The sequence below is a fragment of the Phoenix dactylifera genome, chromosome 13 (assembly GCF_009389715.1).
Source record: "Phoenix dactylifera cultivar Barhee BC4 chromosome 13, palm_55x_up_171113_PBpolish2nd_filt_p, whole genome shotgun sequence".
NCBI lineage: Eukaryota > Viridiplantae > Streptophyta > Magnoliopsida > Arecales > Arecaceae > Phoenix > Phoenix dactylifera.
In genome coordinates, this window is record NC_052404.1 from 9,720,470 (window position 1) to 9,742,259 (window position 21,790).

The 21,790-nt window shown below is 43.3% G+C and overlaps 3 protein-coding genes across 3 annotated transcripts; 2 read left to right on the plus strand and 1 right to left on the minus strand.

The window, feature by feature from the left end:
- The first annotated feature begins 1,825 nt into the window (after positions 1–1,825).
- LOC103706749 (ethylene-responsive transcription factor ABI4-like) lies at positions 1,826–4,436 on the plus strand. The gene is made up of 2 exons (XM_017842671.3): positions 1,826–3,381; positions 3,470–4,436. The coding sequence occupies exon 1, from the start codon at positions 1,830–1,832 to the stop codon at positions 2,907–2,909; it is 1,080 nt and encodes a 359-aa protein (XP_017698160.2). The 5' UTR covers positions 1,826–1,829; the 3' UTR covers positions 2,910–3,381; positions 3,470–4,436.
- A 3,381-nt stretch (positions 4,437–7,817) lies between these two features.
- Positions 7,818–10,993, plus strand: LOC103706715 (zinc transporter 6, chloroplastic). The gene is made up of 2 exons (XM_008790922.3): positions 7,818–8,649; positions 10,515–10,993. Exons 1-2 carry the CDS (start codon positions 7,915–7,917, stop codon positions 10,827–10,829), a joined length of 1,050 nt encoding a protein of 349 aa, XP_008789144.1. The 5' UTR covers positions 7,818–7,914; the 3' UTR covers positions 10,830–10,993.
- A 2,110-nt stretch (positions 10,994–13,103) lies between these two features.
- On the minus strand, positions 13,104–17,318 carry LOC103706716 (receptor-like protein 47). Its single transcript, XM_008790923.4, has one exon. The coding sequence runs from the start codon at positions 16,590–16,592 to the stop codon at positions 13,239–13,241; it is 3,354 nt and encodes a 1,117-aa protein (XP_008789145.2). The 5' UTR covers positions 16,593–17,318; the 3' UTR covers positions 13,104–13,238.
- Positions 17,319–21,790: the final 4,472 nt, after the last annotated feature.

Below are 21,790 nucleotides of genomic sequence, written 5' to 3' on the forward strand. Positions count from 1 at the left end.
AGGAAGAATTATGTTAAATGTTCTAAAATTTTTGAAACATGAGAATAAAAAAATACTATAAAGCTCATAATGCGGGTGATTTATCTGTTTGGCTGCGTTTTGTTCTGAAATAACAAAAAGTAATAAACCTATCTTGCAGTGATAGGGCTTTTTCGAGGCCTTATGCATGCTCTATTCTGAAGCTAAATGCCGCCTCGGTGCCGAGTTAGTTTATAAGAGTAGCTCTGACGGTTCTTTGATATGGATATAAAATCTTTTGAAGGGTCGACAAGCTCTAGCCGGTCTATCTAACTAAAGCTGCACAGAGGTTTCATGCACAAAACATCAAAGCATGCTTGAGTAAGGGCATTCCTATGAATCTAGGAGATGCTAATAGATGTCCTTCAACGCATCTAATTTAGCTATATTTATCTTGCCCTGTTCTCTACTTTTACCAAATTGTTATTGATCTCCTCTAGCACATACGTTGGCCTATATTTCACGTTAATTTTGTGGATCACATTTCATTTGACATGTTCTTGTTGCATATAAATACACCTTTCTTGGCATATGTGATGGAAACTGAAGCGAAAGCATCTATATTCCACTCTTTCGTAAGTTTATCATCTTGAAATTCTGTGTTGAAAATAAAGAGAAATATTAAATGCTCATATCTGTTTTAACAACAAAGAAATAACCAGAGTCACACGTCCTATGCATATGAGAGATGGTTCATATATAAATCCCAATATTCGGAACAGAAAACTGAAGGTTGTTCCAAGAAAAAAAAGTTTCAGAAATATAAAGAAAAAGAAGTTCTTGTATCATAGATAGATATTATGCGATCGAAAATGCTAACGCTAATAAATCTCAACTCAGAACACATTAATCTCGTTATAGCATCAAGACCATGGTGCATATTGTCGCATTTCCATGCAACCAAAAATATCGTGCTGGGAAATGTTTGCTTCGTCTGCGTCCAAAAATATATATCTGTGCTGGGAAATTAAACGTTTGTTTGCGTCTCCGCTGCGCCATTCCCAGCTGCCAACTTTATCCATTCACAACAGCATACGGCGGCAACCCAACGGGATAAGAGTCATAAGACCCGAGAAGCCCATTCCCGGTCGGCAAAATCCACCTCGCAACCTCTCATATTACGGCGGGCCGAGAATATTTAGTTTTTTTAGAGGAAGAGATGCCAATGGCTACGTAAAGGGGAGACGAATGGGAAGAGCACGTTTGGGGAGCGTGTAAGTCCCAAGGTGATTAATTGAGACCGCGCCTAAATTCTACTGTCCCTTTCGAAGGAGACGACCTCGCTTATTCCCGAGGCCCCCCTCTTCGCGCATCTCACTAACATCACTCTCAGCCGAATGACTCTCGCATGCACGCGCTCTCAACTCATCTTCTCCATGCTACCAAGATTTTAAACTCCAAGGTATGACATCACCCCCAACCCAAAGTACCACTGCTACGGACTCTTGGCTTCTTTGATCACTTCTTTCTTCTCTCTTGCTGTGTTTCGGTCTCGCTTGTTTTGTTACTTTACTAGACTGCATTGATAGCAGGTTTGAGTCCAGATACTATCATTGAAGAAGAGCTAGGGAAGACCCAAACGAACTTGTTTGTAGATGTGGGTGTGTGTGTGTATATATTATATACACTTAATTTCCAACCAAGCAACTGAGTGCAGGTTGGAAGAATCCAAAACTGGCAAGCCCTTACAAGCTACTAGTACCAAAATATCTGTTGTGCTGCTATTCTTTAATCTCTCTCACTCATCTGCCAAGCAATAAAGGCTGAACCCCAAGAGGAGGACTTTTCCTGTGCGTCTTTCTATTAGTTTAATGCGCGATATATGTCCACCGCCCTTCCGCTCCATAGAGGAGGTAAAGGATCCTACCCCACCGCAACGTTCCGCCCCTCACCTCCCATCCCATCCTCCCGAGAGCTTTCCTCCTTCCCATCACCCGAGGCTGCCGTCCCTCTGCGCCCAACCACCTCCCCCTTCCCTTCTTTTCTTTCGGGTATTTCCGGAAATGGATGGTGGGCAGCCTCCTCCCCCGATAGAACAGTACTCTCTTTCCATTCCCGGTAGCCCCAGCAGCACCACTACCAGTAGCTCCGCCACCGCCGCAGCCGCAGCCGCCGAAGCCTCCGGCGGTGGCGGCGGAGGGAGTTCGAGCAGCAGCATCAGCAGCAGGAAATGCAAGGGAAAGGGAGGACCGGACAACGGGAAGTTCCGATACCGGGGGGTGCGGCAGCGGAGCTGGGGGAAGTGGGTGGCGGAGATTCGGGAGCCGAGGAAGCGGACGAGGAAGTGGCTCGGGACGTTCTCCACCGCCGAGGATGCAGCCAGGGCCTACGACCGTGCGGCGCTGGTTCTTTATGGTCCTCGCGCGCAGCTGAATCTCCAGCCCTCCTCCGCCGCCGCGACAGGCGGTGGATCTTCCTCGTCCTCCTCGACGTCCACCCTTCGTCCTCTTCTCCCCCGTCCCTCGGGCTTCCCCTTCCCTCTCCTCCCTTCCTCATCCTCCCCCTATGCCTTCCCTCCTGTAATGTACTCCAACCCAACGGAGAGTACCATCATCGCGCATGGGCCAATCGGCTCCAGCAGCGGCGGCGGTTATCAGTACTGCGTGCCCATCGAGCAGGGACGGGTGGAGCATGGACCGGTGGTGCCGGCCCCTGCGCCTGCGTCTGGGCCAAGCCATGTCGTCGGGGCCGATACTGGTGTACACGAGGACATCAGCTCCCTTGCCGGGTCGGTGAGCTCGAGCCTGTCGCTCTCCAACCAGCCTGTGGCGCCGGTGGAGGCCACGACATCAATGCCGCTCGTGTCATCACCGGTGTGGAATTATGATGATTATGCTGAAGCAGCTTCTTCCTTGTGGGATGATGGAGATCCCTTCTTCTTCGATCTATGATGAACAAGAGCAACAAAATAGCTCTGCTGATACTACTATAGGATCGATATAGGGAGAATTAGGGTTTCTGCTATGCATGCATGCTTTGGAAGTATTCTTAAACTGCATCATCATGTTTGCTGCATTGTCTATTTTTTTAATTAATAATTTTTTTATACTTTGAGACTTGAAGTACTTTGCTATTTGTTTTGTACTGCGAGCAAAAAATTGACACTTCCAACCTTCTAGTAAGTTTATGATCAAGAAAGCAAGCAAGCAGCAGTCCAAGTGATGAGGAGGAGACTGCACCAGATGACATAGGATTAAGAGGGCATGCAAGCTAGAGCTGCAGTTTCGATCGTAGTTATATATGTATGAAGAGAACATATATATACTGCCTCTTAAAGTTTCTATTGCCTGGGCTCAGAGATTTAGCTATGCAGTGATGTTGGCACTACTCCTTGGATTAGGCCATGTTGGGTCCAGATAAAAGGTAGTACTCGTACCATGTTGTCTTGAGTCATGTCATATACTTCTGTTCCTTCAATTTTCATATATCTCAAATTTGGTTATTTTTGCAGACCTTGTCATTCTTATCATTCTGGTCGTTACTCTCCTTACTAAGATTGAGGCTCGTTTGGATGCTATTCCCATGGTATTGAAGTGATGGCATTTCTACTATTTTACTAAATTTTGTAATGAATCTTGATGAGACAAAATAAAGACTTTCTGGAGGAATTTGCTGCCCACCATCATAAATACAGCATGCTAGAATTTCAAGTGAAATCTCGGAGGTTGTTGCGATTATGAAGATGCAACTGAACTATATGTGCTATGGTTCAGATTATCATTTTTGACAGCGAATTGGATCATGTTACACATGCTTTCTCATTGATCTGTTGAAATTTATAGGGAAGTTTGGAACTTGTAGTATGCATGAATCGTTGCTATTTGCCCTTTAATTTTTGGAGGATGCCGCTTTCCAATACTGGAAGAATGGGATACGATCGATCATCTATCAAGAAGAGTAGAGAGCGGGTAATAGCCATTACCTTTACCATCAAAGGTGGTTGGTTAATTAATCAAATGGAAAGCGCTTTGTAAGACAACAAAGCAGCCAACACTAGCTCAAGATCTCGGTTTGTTTCTAATCCAATATGAAGTCTTGGATTCTGATATTTATAGCGGGCTCTGGAAGAACTGGAAGGCTGCTCTTGGATGGTAAATATCCCAACATAAACATGTCAAGAAATGAGGTGGCTGCATCTTTACCATATATATCACAAGGCAATCATGACATGTTTCCAGACCTTGAGTTCAAATACAGTCTTATGTGATTTGATGAGTTCCATTCCATGCTATTCATGTGCTTGTTTATTTGATCAAAATGACAAGTAAATAATGTCTTGATGAAGTGGTTATTCACTTTAAAAGATAAATGGTAGTGTTGAGGAGGGAAAGTTATATTTAGTTCATCTTTAAGAAAAGTTATGTCCAGTTGTTTGGGATTGTTAAATACAAATTTGGAGGGCCTTGAAATTAATATCCTCATGGCAAGGTTCTTTTATTCTGGAAACTCGGTTAAGTACATCGATGTTGCCTGATACATAAAATTATATGTCGCTCACCTAGAGAGCTCTATGCAATCTTTATTGTGATAGTGGTAATTTTTCTTCTTATGACCATTTTAGTGGTAACTATTTCGCTGTCAGTGTCTTTTTAGGTTTGCCTCTATTTTTTTTTAATCTTTTTAGTTTTACCTTTAAACTGTATCCTGCATAGCCATTACACCATATAAATGTTTGCGATCACCAGTAATGTTTTCTAAAACATATTTTTTGTCAGTTTGTTCGTGACTCTTTTCCATAATTTGAAAAGAAGTATATTGATCCATACAATGTTGTCGCCTGTAGAAAATCTTGAGCATGTTTTATCACCTAATTAACTTATTGGACGAGTCAGAGTTTTATTCATTAAAAGGTGAGCATTATAATTAACAGGGGTTTGCAGGTGCAAGTATGTCAAGTAGGATTTTCTTCAAAGGAGGACATCGGCAGCAAGTCCGGAGCACAACAGTAGAGTCTATAGGGAAAACAAAGAAAAAATTTGAAATGTATAAACATGCAATTTGGGCAACGAGAATAACCACTTGAAATGGTTTAGATTGTGAAGATCTTGATCAAAACAGTAAGACATTTTGATGACTATAATACATGTAAAAGGTTTTCTTTCTGGGTTTCTTTTTTGTGCCATTCAAGGGTTAACTGAAAGTAATTATTTCTAGTGTTATTATATGAAACTGCCTGATTTGAAAATACAATGAATTGATCAAAATTTTCTTTGGATACAAATGATTCTTGTGGCATGGTTTTAACTTTAATATGTTATCTCGTTCTACTTTTTGGTCATCCGTAGCAATCAATAGCTAGCTCATTGAGCACCTGAAGGCTGTGTCTTCTTCGATCCATTTCCCCCTTAATAAAACAGTTTAATAATGTTGTCTTCAGTAGCATTAAGTCAGGAAATCCATATTTTTCAGAGTTTAACAGGTCTTTTTAAACAACTGTTTTGTGATAATTCATAACATGACTTTCTGATATTTCTTCAAATTGTCCTTGAAGCAACCAAGACAATAACAGCCCTTGTATTTTACAGTTCTTCCATTCTTAGCATGCATGACATGCATCGCTCATGGTTCCAATAGTTTAGTTTGTTCATGCACCAACCAATTTTTTCATCAACATCACACAAGATGTATTATTGTATTATTATTTTTCGCAACATTTTAATTCTGAAGTAATCATTTCCTCAAAAAAGTTCCACAGTAGTGTCAAGAAAGTAAAGTCACAAGTTTTTTTTCTCCTTCCATATTTTAGTACTGGTGTTTTTCAGTTTCATGACATTATCTTTTGTAAACTTTTTAGTATTTACTTGTAATGCGTACCGCATGTAGTCGCTTCGGTTTAATGCTTGTTATCATACCATCCATTTCTCACATGATACCTGAAGGCCTTTCTCTTTGTGTCCTTACCTGGGATTGTTAATATCGGAATATGATTATGTGTTTTTGATATACGTTTTATCATTTATAATATGATTGCAGAATACTTTTTTTTTCACAAAATAAGGGGGAGTTTAGATGGTGTTTTTGTAACTGAAAATATGCTTGTGGTTTCTTTCTTTACCTCACTTGTCCTCCCTCTCTATGTCTCCGAGTTGCTGCGATTTGAGCTTTCAAACTAAGCAGTGGATAGTTCTCTATGTTGCTCCTTGTGGTATGTCTGTTAATGCAGTGATGCCTCTGGTTGTTGAGACTTCCAAGTTCTCTGATTGTTTGGATACCTAGCGAAGATGTGTTCATCCATTGCTTATGTACAGATTGATGCGTATTGTGTTTGATGTGCTTTATTTTTCGAAAATTATCACATTCTTCATTCCGGAGAGAGGGAGCCAGGGTTAGCCATGGATGGGCTTGGCCACCAAAGCCCTTCTCTTTTGGTCGAGATGTATGAGGAGGAGAAGATAAAAAGGTCTGGTTTTCGGTTTGGTCGAATCTGGAGGTTGATTGTTTCCAATCCTTCTACTTTAAAGTTTACCGTGTTTGGGCTGCGGGCTGCACTGTTTTGGGCTTCCCGGTAACCACACTGTCTGGATTGGTAATATGGGTAGATATGGGTAGTCTGAGAATGGGACTGGGCTGGGCTTGTTGAGATCGCAATGTGCCGTTCTTTTTGTTCGGAATTGCACCCAGGAAATCCTATTAGGCTCATAAAAGAATGGTCAACATTGGCAACCTATTTGAAATAGAAGTCTTATGCCAAGGCCCGGACCTCTTAGCTGTTTGCAAACTAATTTGTCTCTTGTACGGCTCTGTTTAGTTTGGGAGATTTTTTTTTTCTCATTATAAATTTTTTTTAGGACGCTGTTGAGTATATGATATCCTAGTTTTTCCATAATAATTTATATTTGGTTGAGCATTTACTTTTTTTTAAAAAATTATATAAAATATCTATTATATCCATAATAAAAAAATTATTCTATTCTATCGAGGGTATGTTTGAAATAAAAATTATCCTAATTCATGGAAATTAGACATTTCTATATCCCACATGAATTTTTTTATTATTAAATAAAAAAATATTATTTTTATAAAAAAGCTACTTTCGTATTTCTATTCTACGAAAGTCCAAGAAGATATAAGATCTTTTTTATCACACTTTCCATCTTCTTTTTTTTTCAATGAACCAAATGAGTTTTTTATGAAAAAAAAATTCATACATAACAAGAAAAAGCTAATGTCCTGTGGAATGAAAATTATGATTTTTTTTCAAAAATATTCTTAAGCATCATAACCTTCTTAACAATTATTTAACCTTCAACAATTAAGAATATACGGTTTGAAATTTCTACAATATAAAAGAATTATGATAATTTTAATATAAATATATTTTGATAATTACCATAGTATAACAGGGGAGAGCTTCTGAAGGTACCAGTCTGGATCATCAATTTTTTTTGGTTGAATCCTGCCATCACTATGCAATCTATTGATTCACAGTTTCCCTGCAATCCATCCCTCATTGTCCTCCATATAAAGTTATAAACCAGTCATCCATCAATAACTTCCGGTCCCGTTTAGCCAACCCTATCTCATCACCACACAATCCTTTCATCGAACAGCTTCGAAGCATTAAAATAAATATATCCCAAGACTTCCACGTATATTCCCATAAATAACAACCATCCCTTTAATCCCCACTTTCTCGTTGCACGATGGTGGCCATTCCCCCTCTCTCACAAAAAACTTCACGTCCCATCGCTCCCTTTTTTTTTTTTGCTAAATCCATCGCTTCCCTTAATGAATCCATGAATCATTTGGGTCCCGCCACAGCGAGAAAAAAAACCTTGCTGACCCGCATTTTCTCTTCGTGGACTCCCTTCCCCTTCTCTCTCTTTTCTCTCTCACTCTCTCAGAATAGCCAACTTATTCCAAGGATTAGATTGGAATAAGGGTCGGACTGGAAGGATGGCGGGGTGCGGGCTCGGGGAGGCGGATGGCCGGGAGCAGTGGTGCCGCAACGGCGTGGCTGCGACCCACCTCAAGTGGGTCTCGATTGGGATAATTTTATTCACGAGCGCGGTGGGGATATCCTCGCCGGTGATGCTGGCCCGCCTCTTCAAGGGGAAGCCCGCCTATGCGATTTCGCTCCTTCTCATCAAGTGCTTCGCCGCTGGGGTCATCCTCTCGACCTCGCTCGTCCACGTCCTCCCCGACGCCTTCGACGCCCTCGCGGACTGCCAGCTCGCCTCCCGCCACCCGTGGCGCGACTTCCCCTTCTCCGGCTTCGTCTCCCTCCTCGGCGCCCTCCTCGCCCTCCTCGTCGACATCTCGGCCACCTCCCACGCCTCCGCCGCCGCCGCCAAGCAGCAGTACGACCCGGTCGATCCCGAGGACTCGGAAGAAAAGGGCGGTGGAAAATTACGGCCGGTGGCGGCGGTCGTGGTGCCGATGACCGGATGCCACGGCCACCAGGGGGACCGCGAAGATTTGGATGAGCAGGGGAACGAGGAGGAGAGACTGGCGAAGCTGAAGCAGAGGTTGGTGTCGCAGGTCTTGGAGATTGGGATTATATTCCACTCGGTGATTATTGGGGTCACGATGGGGATGTCTCAGAACCAGTGCTCTATTCGGCCGCTTGTTGTTGCGCTCGCCTTCCACCAGATTTTCGAAGGGATGGGCCTCGGCGGATGCATCGCCCAGGTACAATAATGAAACCCTAATTTTGGATCTTGAACTGAAAAACACTGTCACTATTAGTAACTCTAGCCATCATTATTTCTTAGATTTCTCGACAAAATTGGATTTTTCTCATAAATGATGGGTTCTTGTTGAGTTGACTCATGGGTTCGTCTCGCGTAGTGCTGGGATTTTGAGCTATCTTACCATCGGTTTATGGGTTAGAATGATACTATGAGAGTTTGGTAAGAATGGGATTTTCGGGGATTTTATTAAAGTCCAAAGATGATATTAAATGATTGTGATGCCACTGCGTGTTTGTAGGATATGGAATAGGGACCATTAACAAATGATCGAGTTGAAATTTTTAATCCTTAAGTCTGTTGTTAATAATTATATGACATTGCACCACTCCAAAAAAAAGGCTATTATATGCACCAACCTTGGTCATTTATGTTGAGATATATAATTTTAAACTAGGCTGTCTTGGGTCTAAAAAAGTTCTCACTTGATGATGTGTGAAAATAAACACTCATAAACGCAAAATTTAATTTTACCTCCAATCCAGTGCGAAAGCTTTTGCAACGGCCAATCACGCCTCTGCAATATGTATACTCCACTGTGGCAATGGAGGGAAGCTTTGTCCTAGCCTCTTAGGTGCCCTTAGATTTCAGCTCATATAAAGAATGCCTTTTTTTCTAGGAGATATATAAGAGTAATTAACTGGATGGTGTAGGGGATTACTATAATGATCCGTGTAGATATGTATTTAGTTGTACATTGATTATTCGTTGGATAGATTTTGGAAACTTATAATAGTATCAAAAAATCCAAATGATATCTTCCGATTAGTCTTTTTGGATGAGGTCTTGAACTGTTAATAGTATGAGAGCGGGTCCGGCCAATGATCTATGTAGACTAGGGGATACTGCAGCATAGGGATATTTGAGCTAATTACGAGATAATCATGGTGTTTGTAATTGGATTTGAATAGATATGGATTTCTAGCCTGGCGAGGACGCCAGGGCTTAAACGGGAGAAGTATGTGATGACTTGTACGGGTGTGTGTTTAGTCCCACATCGGTTATTCGCTGGATAGATTTTGAGTACTTATATAGGATCAAGAAATGCAAATAATACCTTCCGGGCCTTCGGTTAGCTTTTTTGGATAAGATTTTAGGTTGTTATAGTTACTATGATTGATTGGAATGGCTGGCCTTCTCCATTTGATATATCCTTGTTTCTTAACCTGGATATGGATGATAACTTAGTAAAGATTCTCCTTCTCATTTCTGTCGGTGAAAGCCTTCTACCTCTTTTATTCTTTGGGGAAATTACAAAGGGAGTGAAGACAATAATCTGAGTCACGTCATTGCAAACTAATCCTTTCCCCAGTTTGCCATGCCACCACGTGGCCAACTTCCAGCTTGCTTTCCGCATCACGTTCTTCTTTTTTTTCTAGTTTCCTTCTTCCATCAAAGCCACAGATATGATGTAATCATATAAAGAAACCTGGAATTGGAATCTACGTGTCTGCAACCAAGTTAGAAAGTTGTGATACTGTATCAGTGGACTTCTTTATTCACCTTCTTTTGGTGGAATAAGCTTTCATAACATCATTTTATGCTTTATTAGTACTGATGTCGACAGGGCAACATGCTTTTTTTTCAGGTGGTTAATCTCGCAAGTGCTGGTAAATTAATTTCTCTATGGACTTCTTATCTGAGAGATTCATACTCCATACTCATTAGAGCATCTAAGTGCATATTATTGTTAGTAGCATGTCTAAAGCCTCAGAAATAATGGGACAGCAACTATTTTTTTTTGGTTTCCTTCATAAAAATTCATTTTGCTCGATGACTGATTCAGATGGTTATTGATGATGGCAGGCTGGTTTTGGCTTCTGGACAGTGGGGTATATGTGCTTAATGTTCTCGGTGACCACACCAATGGGGATAGTGCTAGGAATGATGGTGTTCTATATGACGGGCTACGATGATAGCAGCCCCAATGCCCTCATCTTGGAAGGTTTGTTGGGTTCTCTCTCTTCAGGAATACTTGTATACATGGCTCTTGTGGATCTCATAGCTGCTGATTTCTTCCAGAACAAGACAATGTCCTTGGAGACTTGGTTGAAGAAGGCTTGTTACATTGCATTAGTGCTAGGATCTGCTTCAATGTCTGTACTTGCACTTTGGGCATAGATCTTGAGCTTGTAGTTTCACCATATTATTATAATTGGAAATGCAAACTATATAGTTTTATATCGGATGGTGTAATATTCAAAATTATTGACAAAAACCATCTATCACACGGATCATGCTACTAAGCAAGGGCTAATTTTATCCAATGGGATTTGTTGAAGTTGGCAATATGGTTGTTGCATTTTATGTTCATCTTTCCTCTCCCACTCTAATTTCAAATTTGCAATAATTATGCCTGAATGATCTGAAATGTTAGGAACACTGAAAAATACCAAAGTTGAGGCTGAGCATAGAGTTTCTATTGCTTTGTGGTCGAAGTGGTCAGAATTAAAGTTAATAGCATGATCCGTAAAGCAGAGTAGGGTCTTCTGGTGCTGTGGGCGGCTTTTGTAAAGATGCTAAGAAGGAAAGGAAAAGGGAAAAAAGAAAAGAGAAAATAATGCCTTTCTGCGGTGATGAGCTACCCTGTGAATAAAAAAGGTATGATATCTTGATGGGTCGGACATATACTATGTTTGTACCATCTTGATGTGTTGGATATGCTATATTTTACAATACAATGAAATCTTCATGTGGTTACCAACTAAAATAAATTTGCTGGAATATGATTAATGCACTCAAAAGCTATTTCTCTGTTCAGGAACGTACAGAGATTAACAAACCCATCTGAAAAAACGTATGGATTTGGATTTGTTTCTCGACAATATATGATAATTACAGGATATAATTTGAACAAAGTTATACCAAATTTGGTAAAAACAAGCTCATACTACTTTCTTGGATACATTGGAAGAAACCTATCTTCGCTATCCTTCAGAAAGTACTTTTTTTGATACAGTTCCAAGAAAGCATCTCTTGAACTTTTCCTGATGATTAAAAAACACGGTAATTGGACTTTGTAAACATTTTGTTAAAGCCCAAACAAACGATTATACGTTACATGAGTGAGCCCACTGCCTGCGGGCGTTAATCAAGCCCTGCCCATTGTAAAACCAACCCCATAGGCAGCTTGTCAAGTGGGACCTCATGACCCGGGTCAGCTCATTGCACTTCCAGCTGAAAGAGGGAGGGACTTAGGGGAGGAAAGGCAGCACGGATAAGGGCAGGAGGATGGGAGAGTCCAGTGGAAATCCTGTTCCAATTTTCCGGTGTCATCTTGTTTAGCCATGCTATTATTTTCCTTTTGAAGTCGCAGAATACTTAAAACTTGGTTATAGTTTTGGATTATTAGTGAGAAAAAGAATGAATAAAACATCACTAATACATGTCAAATAACTGAAATTTATACTTGGATAACCTTTGTTACTTGTTAATGGTGAAATTATTTTTATCTTTTTTTGAAATAAAGATATCATTGCCCAATAATATTAAGGTTGTGTTCAATTTGTAGACCTTTTATATACTCTCGAATCTTGCTCTAAGAATATACGGCTATATCATTGTCCATCTACATTCGAACGGAAAATATGATGATAGTGAAAGTTCTCAAAAGTCAAAAAATTGGACCTACGCTATTCAGATCATCTTTCTTTCAATTATCTTTTTTCCTGGCTACTTGAACATTGATGTTGTACCTGCTCATCTGCCTCTTGTTCTTTTTAGACTTGTCAAGCAAGCTTTCTAGCATGTCCATTTCTAAAAAACGAGAAAAGCTCTTGTATCAATATATATGTACAAGTACCACAATTTATAAAAGGTTAAGATCATTCTAGCTCTTTCTTGCTAAATCAATATGCTCTTAGAGAATCCCGCAACGTTTTATCTCATTGCGCTTTTTTTTCAATAAAGAACCAATGCACCAATGCAATGGACGCTGTCAAACGTCACAACGCCCTCTAAGAGTATGGAAAATTCGGGCTTGGGTCAAGGGCCACTAAATTATCTAAAAGACTTGTGTCCGTCAGACTTGCCGTAGTATGCTGCCCAAAAGACCAAGTACCCACATATAATAATCTAGAGGGATGAATTGAAACGGCGACACGCACAAATTAGAATCTCAACCAAACCTTTGGTTTTGTTTTCCAATGACTTGAGAGAAACCCGGCCGTGTTCATACGGTCAGCTTTGCCGTTGGGCAGCGGTTTGACGATCGTCGGTAAGCCAAAAGAGAGAGAACTTCGTGGGTTTAAGAAACGCTTCCCACGGTTTTAAGAAACGCTTCCAACGTGAGATCTCGTTTTAGTCGATGAAGAGATCCATTGGTCAAAGTCGGCGAGCTGCTCGTAAGTCAACAAAATTTAGGTTTGAAGAGCTTTAACAAGTACAAATAAAAAGTGCAAAAGGGGGTAAAAAAAATTGAAGATTCTTCAAATGAATCCATCTTCCATCCTTCTACTTGCCGCAGCTTACTATTATGTTATATATGACTGCTGTTATATACACAAAAACAAAGAGAGAGAGAGAGAGAGATTATTCTTCCGATCGAAGACAAGAGCATTCGACATGATGGATTATGACTCGACCCTCAACAAACTGTAATTTAGTACAGAAGACGCAGAACCTTCTGTCCTCCTCTTCCATGTCCAGGGAGTCATCGACCATGTCCTCATCCCCCACCTTCCCATCACCACAGGTGTCATAAAGACATCGAGGAATAACGGGCCAAAGCAGTCTATCAACAAGCTTGTTGTACCACCTCTTCCCCTTAGTCCACACCATAAGAGGCCCCACTACCATAGCCAATCCCACTCCAAATCCCAATCCCGTGAATATGAATTGCCAGTTTAGATCTATCGAAGACTTGGAGGACTCTGGCACTGCAGGAGGCTTCGCAGAATTGCATTGTTTTGACAATGGGCTCCCACATAATCCTTCATTCCCTAAAAACGAAGCGTTCGTGAACGTAGAGAACTGACTAGTATCTGGTATTGTTCCCGATAAATTGTTGTATGAGAGGTTCAAAGAAGAGAGAAAAGTAAGAGAAATCAGCTGCTGGGGAATCCCGCCTGAGAGGAGGTTTGAAGATAGATCCAAAGACTCGAGCTGCAGCAGGTCCCCAAGGTGAGGAGGGATTTCACCTGTAAGAGCATTGTGCGACATGTTTAGCACCACCAGTGAATTGAGTTCCTCAATCTCCCCCGGGATGCCACCTTCGAAGCGATTACTTGAGAAATCAATGGATGTGAAGATGGTCAGGGTCTTCACTAGCGTCATCTCCTGCCCTTTGAATGTGACTGTGACACTGTTCTGATAGTAGGGTGATCGGCTGAACTCCAGGTACTTGTAATCCACAGTGGAGCGATTAGTATCTGAACCAGCCATCATGGCTCTTAGACTCTTGAAGCATTCTGGAGGTAAGCTGCCGCTGAAGTTATTGGAAGACAGATCAAATATTTGCAGCATCTCAAATGTGCCATTGCTGCCATTGTTTTCTGCAGGAGGTCCAACATCGCCATAGAATTCATTGGACCTCAGAACAAGGACGCGCAGTGTAGAAATTTCCCCCAGCCAGTATGGAAAGGAGTCGACCATGCTGTTGTTTCCAAGGTCTAGAATCTCTAGCATTCTGCACCGGGCCAAGGATCTGGGCAGCGAACCGCTCAGCTGATTACCATTGAGATTTATTGTCCGGAGAGCACAGTTTTCGTCAAAATTCTGAGGCAAGGCTCCCTGAAACCGGTTGCCCCGCAAATTCAGTATGCCCAAACCATTGCTGCCTTCCAAAAGGCATGATGGGATCGAACCGTTCAAACTGTTGTCTGAAAGATCAAGGACTTGGAGATAGCTCGCATTGCAAATGGAAGGAGGGATTTCTCCTGTGAGTCCGTTGCTAGACAGTGAAAGGAAGACGGTGAAATTGAGATACGCACCGAAATTGGATGGGATAGAGGACGCGAAGCTGTTGTTCGAGTAATCCAAAACAATGGTGTGCTGCGGGGGGAGAGGAATAGGTCCTCGAAGCATGTTGGCTTGAAGATCAAGCATCATTGAACCGATATCGGAAAGATCGGGCGGAGGTCCCTCCACACTGGTAAACATGTTAAAAGAAAGATTCAAGTAATTGTAACTGTAGTTCCCAATACTCCATATCCACTGGGGTATACTGCCGCCAATGCTGTTCATTGAGAGGTCCAGGGTGCTGACTCCATCCTGGAATCTCAAAAAACCAGGAAGCTTGTTCAGATTGCAAGATACCAGTCTCAACGTGCTGATATTGGGGAAAGAAGCCCACGAAGAATTATCATCTCCATCTATTACTGACAGCCTATTATTGGAGAGATCCAGATTCGAGAGATTCCTCAAGCTCCGGAGCAAGTCTAGCACCACTGTGCCGCTGAAGTTGTTTGATGAAAGATTGAGAATTTTTAGCCCTGAGAGCCGAAAGACCGACTTAGGAATTGGTCCCTGCAGCTTGTTATTACTCAAGTCAACATTTGACAACGTGGAAGAAGGATCTGAAAACTCTTGGAGATGTCCGGAGAACTGGTTCTGGCTAAGCAGCAAATTCTGTAAAGATGGTAGGGAAAACAGCCATACAGGAATCTCACCAGAGTGTGAGTTATTTGTTAGATCAATCACTGTGAGATTGGGAAGCACTCGGTTGCCAAGAGAGGAAGTTATCGATCCACTCAGCCTATTATTCTTAAGTACTACATCTGAAATGCTTCGCCATCGAGCCATCGAAGGAAGCTCGCCACTGAGATTATTGAATGAGAGGTCCAGATGGACCAACTGGGTGAGGTTGCTAAAAGAATAGGGTATGGCTCCAGAAAATCGACAACCCGAAAGCTGCAATTCCGTCAAAGACTTGAGATTGCCAATAGACCCAGGTAAAGTCCCGGAAAAGTTCGTGTTGGACAGAACCAAACTTTCCAAGGTGCTATCTTCGGGGAACCCAGGCAAATTCCCAGAAAGATCAGTATTGCCCGACACATCAAGTAACGCCAAATTCCTGAGCTGAAGTATCCTTGCCGGAAACGATCCTGTGAGCCCACAAGCACTGAGACGAAGCATGGTTAAAGAAGAGAAATTACCAAAGAACTCCGGCACACTGGAATTCAATCCATTCCGATCAAGGCGAAGTTTGGACAACGACCGAAGCCTGGAGAGCGATGAATGAATTGGACCAGAGAGAGAACAGGATACCAAGCTCAGCGCTTGGAGGCCAGGGGTCGAGTCGGACACTGCTGTGCACCACTCGGAACCATCAGAAGAGATGTTGATGCCATCGAGGTAGAGTTCCCTCAAATTGATGAGGTTTGCAATTAAGGTTCTGAGATCAGGATCGCGAAGCTTGAGCGATGTGGAAGGTCCCTCCTCGATAAAGAGGGTAGAGAGATCGAGAGAGACCAGCTTCGTAAGCCGAGAGATGCCCGACGGTATCTGGCCGTAGAGGCCGGCGTTGGAGAGGTTGAGGCGGGTGAGATTGGCCAGCTTCTCGAACCCCGGCGACGGGAGACTTTGGTTGAACAAGTTGTACGCAAGGTTGAGAGAAGTCAGGGAGGTGAGGTTAAAGAGGATCGGATCGATCCTACCGGATATGAAGCGGTTGCTGAGGTCGAGAGCGGTGACCCGACCCGAAGAAGCCGGGTCGCAGGTAACGCCCTCCCAGTGGTCGCAGCAGTCGGTGCCCGACTTCCAAGATTCGAGGTTGGTGGTGGACCTGTTGGTGGAGAAGCCTTCCTTCAGCCGGAGAAGGGCGGAGCTCTGGTCCTGGAGGCATTGGGCCACGGCGGTTAAATTACCGGCGAAGATCGTTAAGGAGGAGAGTACAAGGAAAGGCGAGAGGACGAGGAGTGAGGGAGGTCGGCGACGATTAGTCATCGGGGAAGAGAACTGGAGACAGAGGAGAAGGAGGGTGGGATGTTTTCAGAAAAAGAGGGATCCATCCACCAAGCAGTGGCCGACCGTCGGTACGGACGGTCGCCGAAAGAAAAGCGAAGATAGGAAGAAAGACAGAAGATGGAGAGAGGAACGCGTTTGGCCGGCCAGTGTCGATGGGATGATGCAGCGAGAGTTGAGTTTGGTGCTTGTGGAAGACTTTGGGGAGAGAATTTTGGCAAATATAAACACGGATCTGGATTTGGGGAAGGTCACGGACCACGAAGGTGCGTAAACATCGGCCGGAAGCGATGACTCGCATACGTGGAATCCGAGGACTAACGCTCCATTATTTGAGTCTGCGACCGTCAGTCGTGGAGATGAGAAAGTAGAAACGGATTTCGGAAGTCTCTAGTCCCGCCTTCTGCTGGGGTGCAACCTGGAATGATCCTCGTAAAAATCGATGGACGGTGATGTGTTTGCTTGATATCCACAACGAATGATCAGTGGGGTAACAAAAAAGTCAAAAAAAGAATGAAGTGGTCAAATTAACTAGTATAGGTGGGGGTTATTCGCCGAGTCCATCATCTCACCGTGGGCCCCAGCATAGTTCTCCATGTGACTGGTTCGGGACCCCCCGCTGGATTAGATCTTCCGCGAAGACTTTCGTGGTTGCTTGGCGGTTTTGAAATTGCTGTGAATTGTTTGGTGCCCTTCCACCGAGATTATTATATATATAAAAAAAAGTACGTCAGGTTTCATCTTGGGCTTCTAAAATGGGAACCCAGGCTGTTTTTTAAAATTTCTTTTTCACTTGTGGGTAACCATTTGTAGTTTTTTTTAAAAAAAAAATTAAGCTCCTGTGAAGAGTCAATAGGCCTTAGGCTGTCTTCTGTTATTGGATTATTGGTATTAGACATTCATAAGTTACAGTATAATATATGATCCTTGACTTAGACTTCTCGTAGATGAGACTTCAGCAAAAAGTATTAATAAAAAAATTATGGCAAAAAGGTGTAAAAGCTTGAGCAACTCATTAGAGCAAGTGCTAAGAAATTATAGAGCCATCCTTCCAAATTTAGATTAGCTACACTTAAATTCTAAAAGCTTTAAAATTTTCAACTAGCGGTCAAAAGTTTATTTTCATTGCAATATAAATGAGCTGTCTATCTAGATAACAGAGTGAGAAAAAAGATCAAAATATCCTTGATTCATAGAGATTAGATCATAGTTTTCATTCAATCTCAAAGCGTTTTGTCCTCTATCATTCATCCACTCACGCATATCTTAAAGCGCTTATTCTCTATCATCCATCTACCTGCATAGATAAAACATTCTATCCTTTATCATCCTTCTGCTTGCATAAATCTCAAAGTTGTCCATTCTTTGTCATTCATTTCCTTCACAAATCTCAAAGCACTTTATTTGTTATCCATTCACCTATGCAAATTTCAAAGTGCTCCATCATTTGTCATTTATCTACGTGCATAAAATTTAAAGCACTCCATCATCTATCATTCATCTGCCCGCACAAATCGTAAAAAGGTTCTTCCTCTATCATCTATCCATTAACATAGATCTCAAAACATTCCATTTTCTCTTGCCCATCCATCTATGCAGATCTTAAAAACATTCCATCATCTATCATCCATCTATCTATATAAATTTCAAAGCGCTCCATCTTCTGTCATCCATCTACCTACACATATCTCAAAGTACTCTATTCTCTATCATTCATCTACATGCACAAATCTCAAAGCACTCCATCCTCTATCATTCATTCGCTTGCATAGATCTCAGAGCACTTTCTCTATCATCTATTTGCTTGCATAGATTTCATAGCGCTCTATCCTCTATCATCTATCTGCCTGCACAGATCTCAAAGCACTTCATCATCTATCATACATCCGCTTGCATAGATCTCAAAGGGTTTCATCCTTTGTATTCATCTATTTATGCGCATTGCAAAGCGCCCTATCTTTTATCATTCATCCGCTTGTATAGATCTCAAACCTACACAGAACTCAAAGCACTTTGTTCATGTGACTCTCCTTCTGCTCTCTCTCTCTCTCTCTCTCTCTCTCTCTCTCTCTCTCTCACAATTCACAGCGCCAAAACAAAAGTCCTCTACTAAATTAGTGGAAAATGTGATTCTAAAATTTTACAAAAGTTTGGTTATCAAATGACCCTCACGTGACAACGTTTTATGAAGAAGATAGATAACTAAGTCATATTGCAATGAATTTGAAGTTTTGGTGTCTAATTGATATTTTTTAAATTTTTTGGATCTAAATATAAATGTCACGAATTTGAAGGAATGTCTCTATAATTTTTTTAAAAAATAATAGATATTTAATATTAATACAACAAAGCACATTGATGATAGACAAAAGAAGCAAAGGTGTAAACAAGCCAAGATAACCACACCAACTTAAAAGCTTGGAATCTCTCAAGAAATAAATATACTGTGAGCTTATTATAATTTAATACTTATTTAAAATATATTGCTTTGTTCTGATAATTATAATATAAAAAAATCTTTATACCTATAGTTAATAACTAATAATATTTATTATTATATATTATTTACTTATTTTTATCTTGTTCTTATTTGACTCAAGCTTTAACGAGCTAAATCTAGCTCCAGCTCTAGCCTCACTTATTTACTAATTAGACAAGCTAAACGTCGAGCAAAACACAGGCTGCTCATGAGGAGCTCGCTTGTTTGACAGCTCCACTAATTTACTTATCAAACAAGCCAAAATTTGGGTAAAACACAAGCTGTTCATGAGGAGCTCGCTTGTTTGACAGCCCAAGAGAAGGGTCTTAGAATTGCGGAACATTTGGCATAGGACTCAGCGAGACTCGGAAGAATTGTATTTAATCTCCATAACAGTATAAAAGCCAGTGCTCAGTAACATACGACTCTAAAACAAGGAGAATTAGACTGGAATTATAAAGTTGGACACGGCCAACACTAGGAGAATTCATTTGTTTCATCCACTAACCACCTGAACACCTATGCAGAATGATATTTTACAAGTCATTAATTTATCTATCAATTAGAAAACTATTTCTAACTGTTGCTGGTGGTCCAAACCGAGAACGATTGGCACTGCGGTGTGAACGGGGTTCCGTCTGAGTTGTCTTGGTTGGTGTTGGTTGCGCTCCACCTTCCGCCAAGAAACCTGCAAACAAGCCTTGCACCACCACCAGGGTGGTGATGGCCCTCCGACGGTCAAGTCAGAGGAGATTGGAGGAGGAGGAGAGGTGATAATCGCAAGTAAGAGAGTGCTCTGGGAGATATTGCTCACCCCCCCTTTCTCCCCCCAGCCGCATATATACCTGGCTGGGGGGTCTCCCAGGGGGGTTCGTTATCGTGGGGCACGATGGTGTGGCCACTGACATGGCCGTTACAGGGCGTCGTGGAGCAGCACCGGGTACGGCCACGTCAGGGCATAGTGGGGCTCCGCTTTGTACGGCTGATGCAGGAGATCGTGGAGCAGCATCGGATACAGCCGTTGCAGGGAGTAGTGGAGCAGGAGGCCGCGGCGTGCCTCTGGGGAATAGCCTGTCGTTATCAAGAGATCTCCGACTCGGGGTCGGAGCGCTGGATCAAGGGGCAGCCGACTCGGGGTCGGGCTGCGGAGCCGAGGATATCCGACTCGGGGTCGGATTGCTGGATCAAAGGGCAGCCGACTCGGGGTCGGGCTGCGGAGCCGAGGACGTCCGACTCGGGGTCGGAGCGCTGGATCAAAGGGCAGCCGACTCGGGGTCGGGCTGCGAAGCCGAGGATGTCCGACTCGGGGTCGGATTGCTGGATCAAAGGGCAGCCGTAGTCTTCCTGGGCGCGCGTGCCGGTCACGTGGGGCATGGCGGCTTATTTCCCCCGTAACAGTAGCCCCCCACTTCCGAGCCTGGAACCAGAAGGGGAACAGGTGAAGGGAGTGATGTTTCGGGATTGCCGCCGTTCCTCGGAGAGGCGCGCGCGCTTCGAGCTCCCCGCCCTTTTTATGGCGTATGGCGGTTATTGCTGACCTGGCAGTCTGAGGATTTCGGCGGACATCCTTCCTTAATGGTGTCGATTCGCCTTTGGGGCGCGAGCGACCCTTCGGCAGCCAGGCGTCCTCTGGCGTCATCGAGGCGTCACTTGCCTTTCCGCCTATTTAATCGGGGGCCTTTCCCCGTCCGTCTTCTTCTTTACAGATATTTTCAAGTTTCCCCTTTGCGCAGCTGTTGCTGCCGTCGGACTGTTCACTTGTTTCTCCTTTGGCGCTCTCGGAGCCGTTCTTACCTCCGGTGAGTTTTCCCCATTCTTCTACTTAGGGCTCTCCATACTTTCCCCTCTTATACTAGTGTACTCCAGTCGCTCCGGTCTTTCCCCCCTTCCTGTCCCCGTCCTGACCGTAGGTTTATTGGCCATTAGGAATGGGCGAAGTGAGAGCAGACCAAATTAAGTCGGAGCTGGTCGCCACAGACTTAGACAGACTCGTGGCTCGGTACCACCTTCCCGAGGCCTGCAACGCCACGCTCCCGGGGCCTGAGGAGAGGATGTCCCATCCTCCTCCAGGGAAGATCGCCATCAATGAGGGCATTCTCCAGGCCGGGTTCCGCTTTCCCCCTTCGGACTTGGTCATGCAGGTGCTACGGGGTTTAAGAGTGGCACCGACGCAACTGGTGCCGAACTCGTGGCGGGCCCTGACGGTCTTCCAGGTTCTCTGCCGTATGCACGAGATCCCCGCCACCCTGAATGTTTTTTGGGAGTTCTACAGCCTGAGCGGCCACCCCCAGGACAAAAGGTGGTGGTGCTTCGCAGCGCGGCGAGGATGCGGCCTTGTCAAGGAGGCTCCTACCTCCATTCACAAATGGAAGGAGCGCTTCTTTTTTGTTGATGCAGATCCCTCTTGGGAAATCAGGGCGACCTGGGAGACCCCGATGAAGTCTCCGATCGGCCTATCGAGACTGTCAAGGGAGGAGTCCGATGGCTTGGCCGCCTTGAAGGGGTTGGTTGCCGAGGGCCAGCTCCCCCCGGTGGCCCGCCTTATTTCCGAGGATACTTTGGTGAATGTCGGTCTGAGCTCGGTCCCCACCGACCGTGAGTCCGCCACCGATTCTTTCTTGACTTTTTCCCTTCTTTCGTCCCGTTCTTTCCTTTGGTTTCTCCGTCTCCGACTATCCCGTCCTTTTTGCAGAGATCGACG

Excerpts from the sequence above, each read along its gene's own strand:
- LOC103706715 (XM_008790922.3), top strand. The coding sequence starts at position 7,915 with ATGGCGGGGTGCGGGCTCGGGGAGGCGGATGGCCGGGAGCAGTGGTGC. Across the intron at positions 8,650-10,514 it reads TCGGCGGATGCATCGCCCAG|GCTGGTTTTGGCTTCTGGAC; the intron begins GTACAATAATGA and ends TGATGATGGCAG.
- LOC103706716 (XM_008790923.4), bottom strand. The coding sequence starts at position 16,592 with ATGACTAATCGTCGCCGACCTCCCTCACTCCTCGTCCTCTCGCCTTTC.
- LOC103706749 (XM_017842671.3), top strand. The coding sequence starts at position 1,830 with ATGCGCGATATATGTCCACCGCCCTTCCGCTCCATAGAGGAGGTAAAG.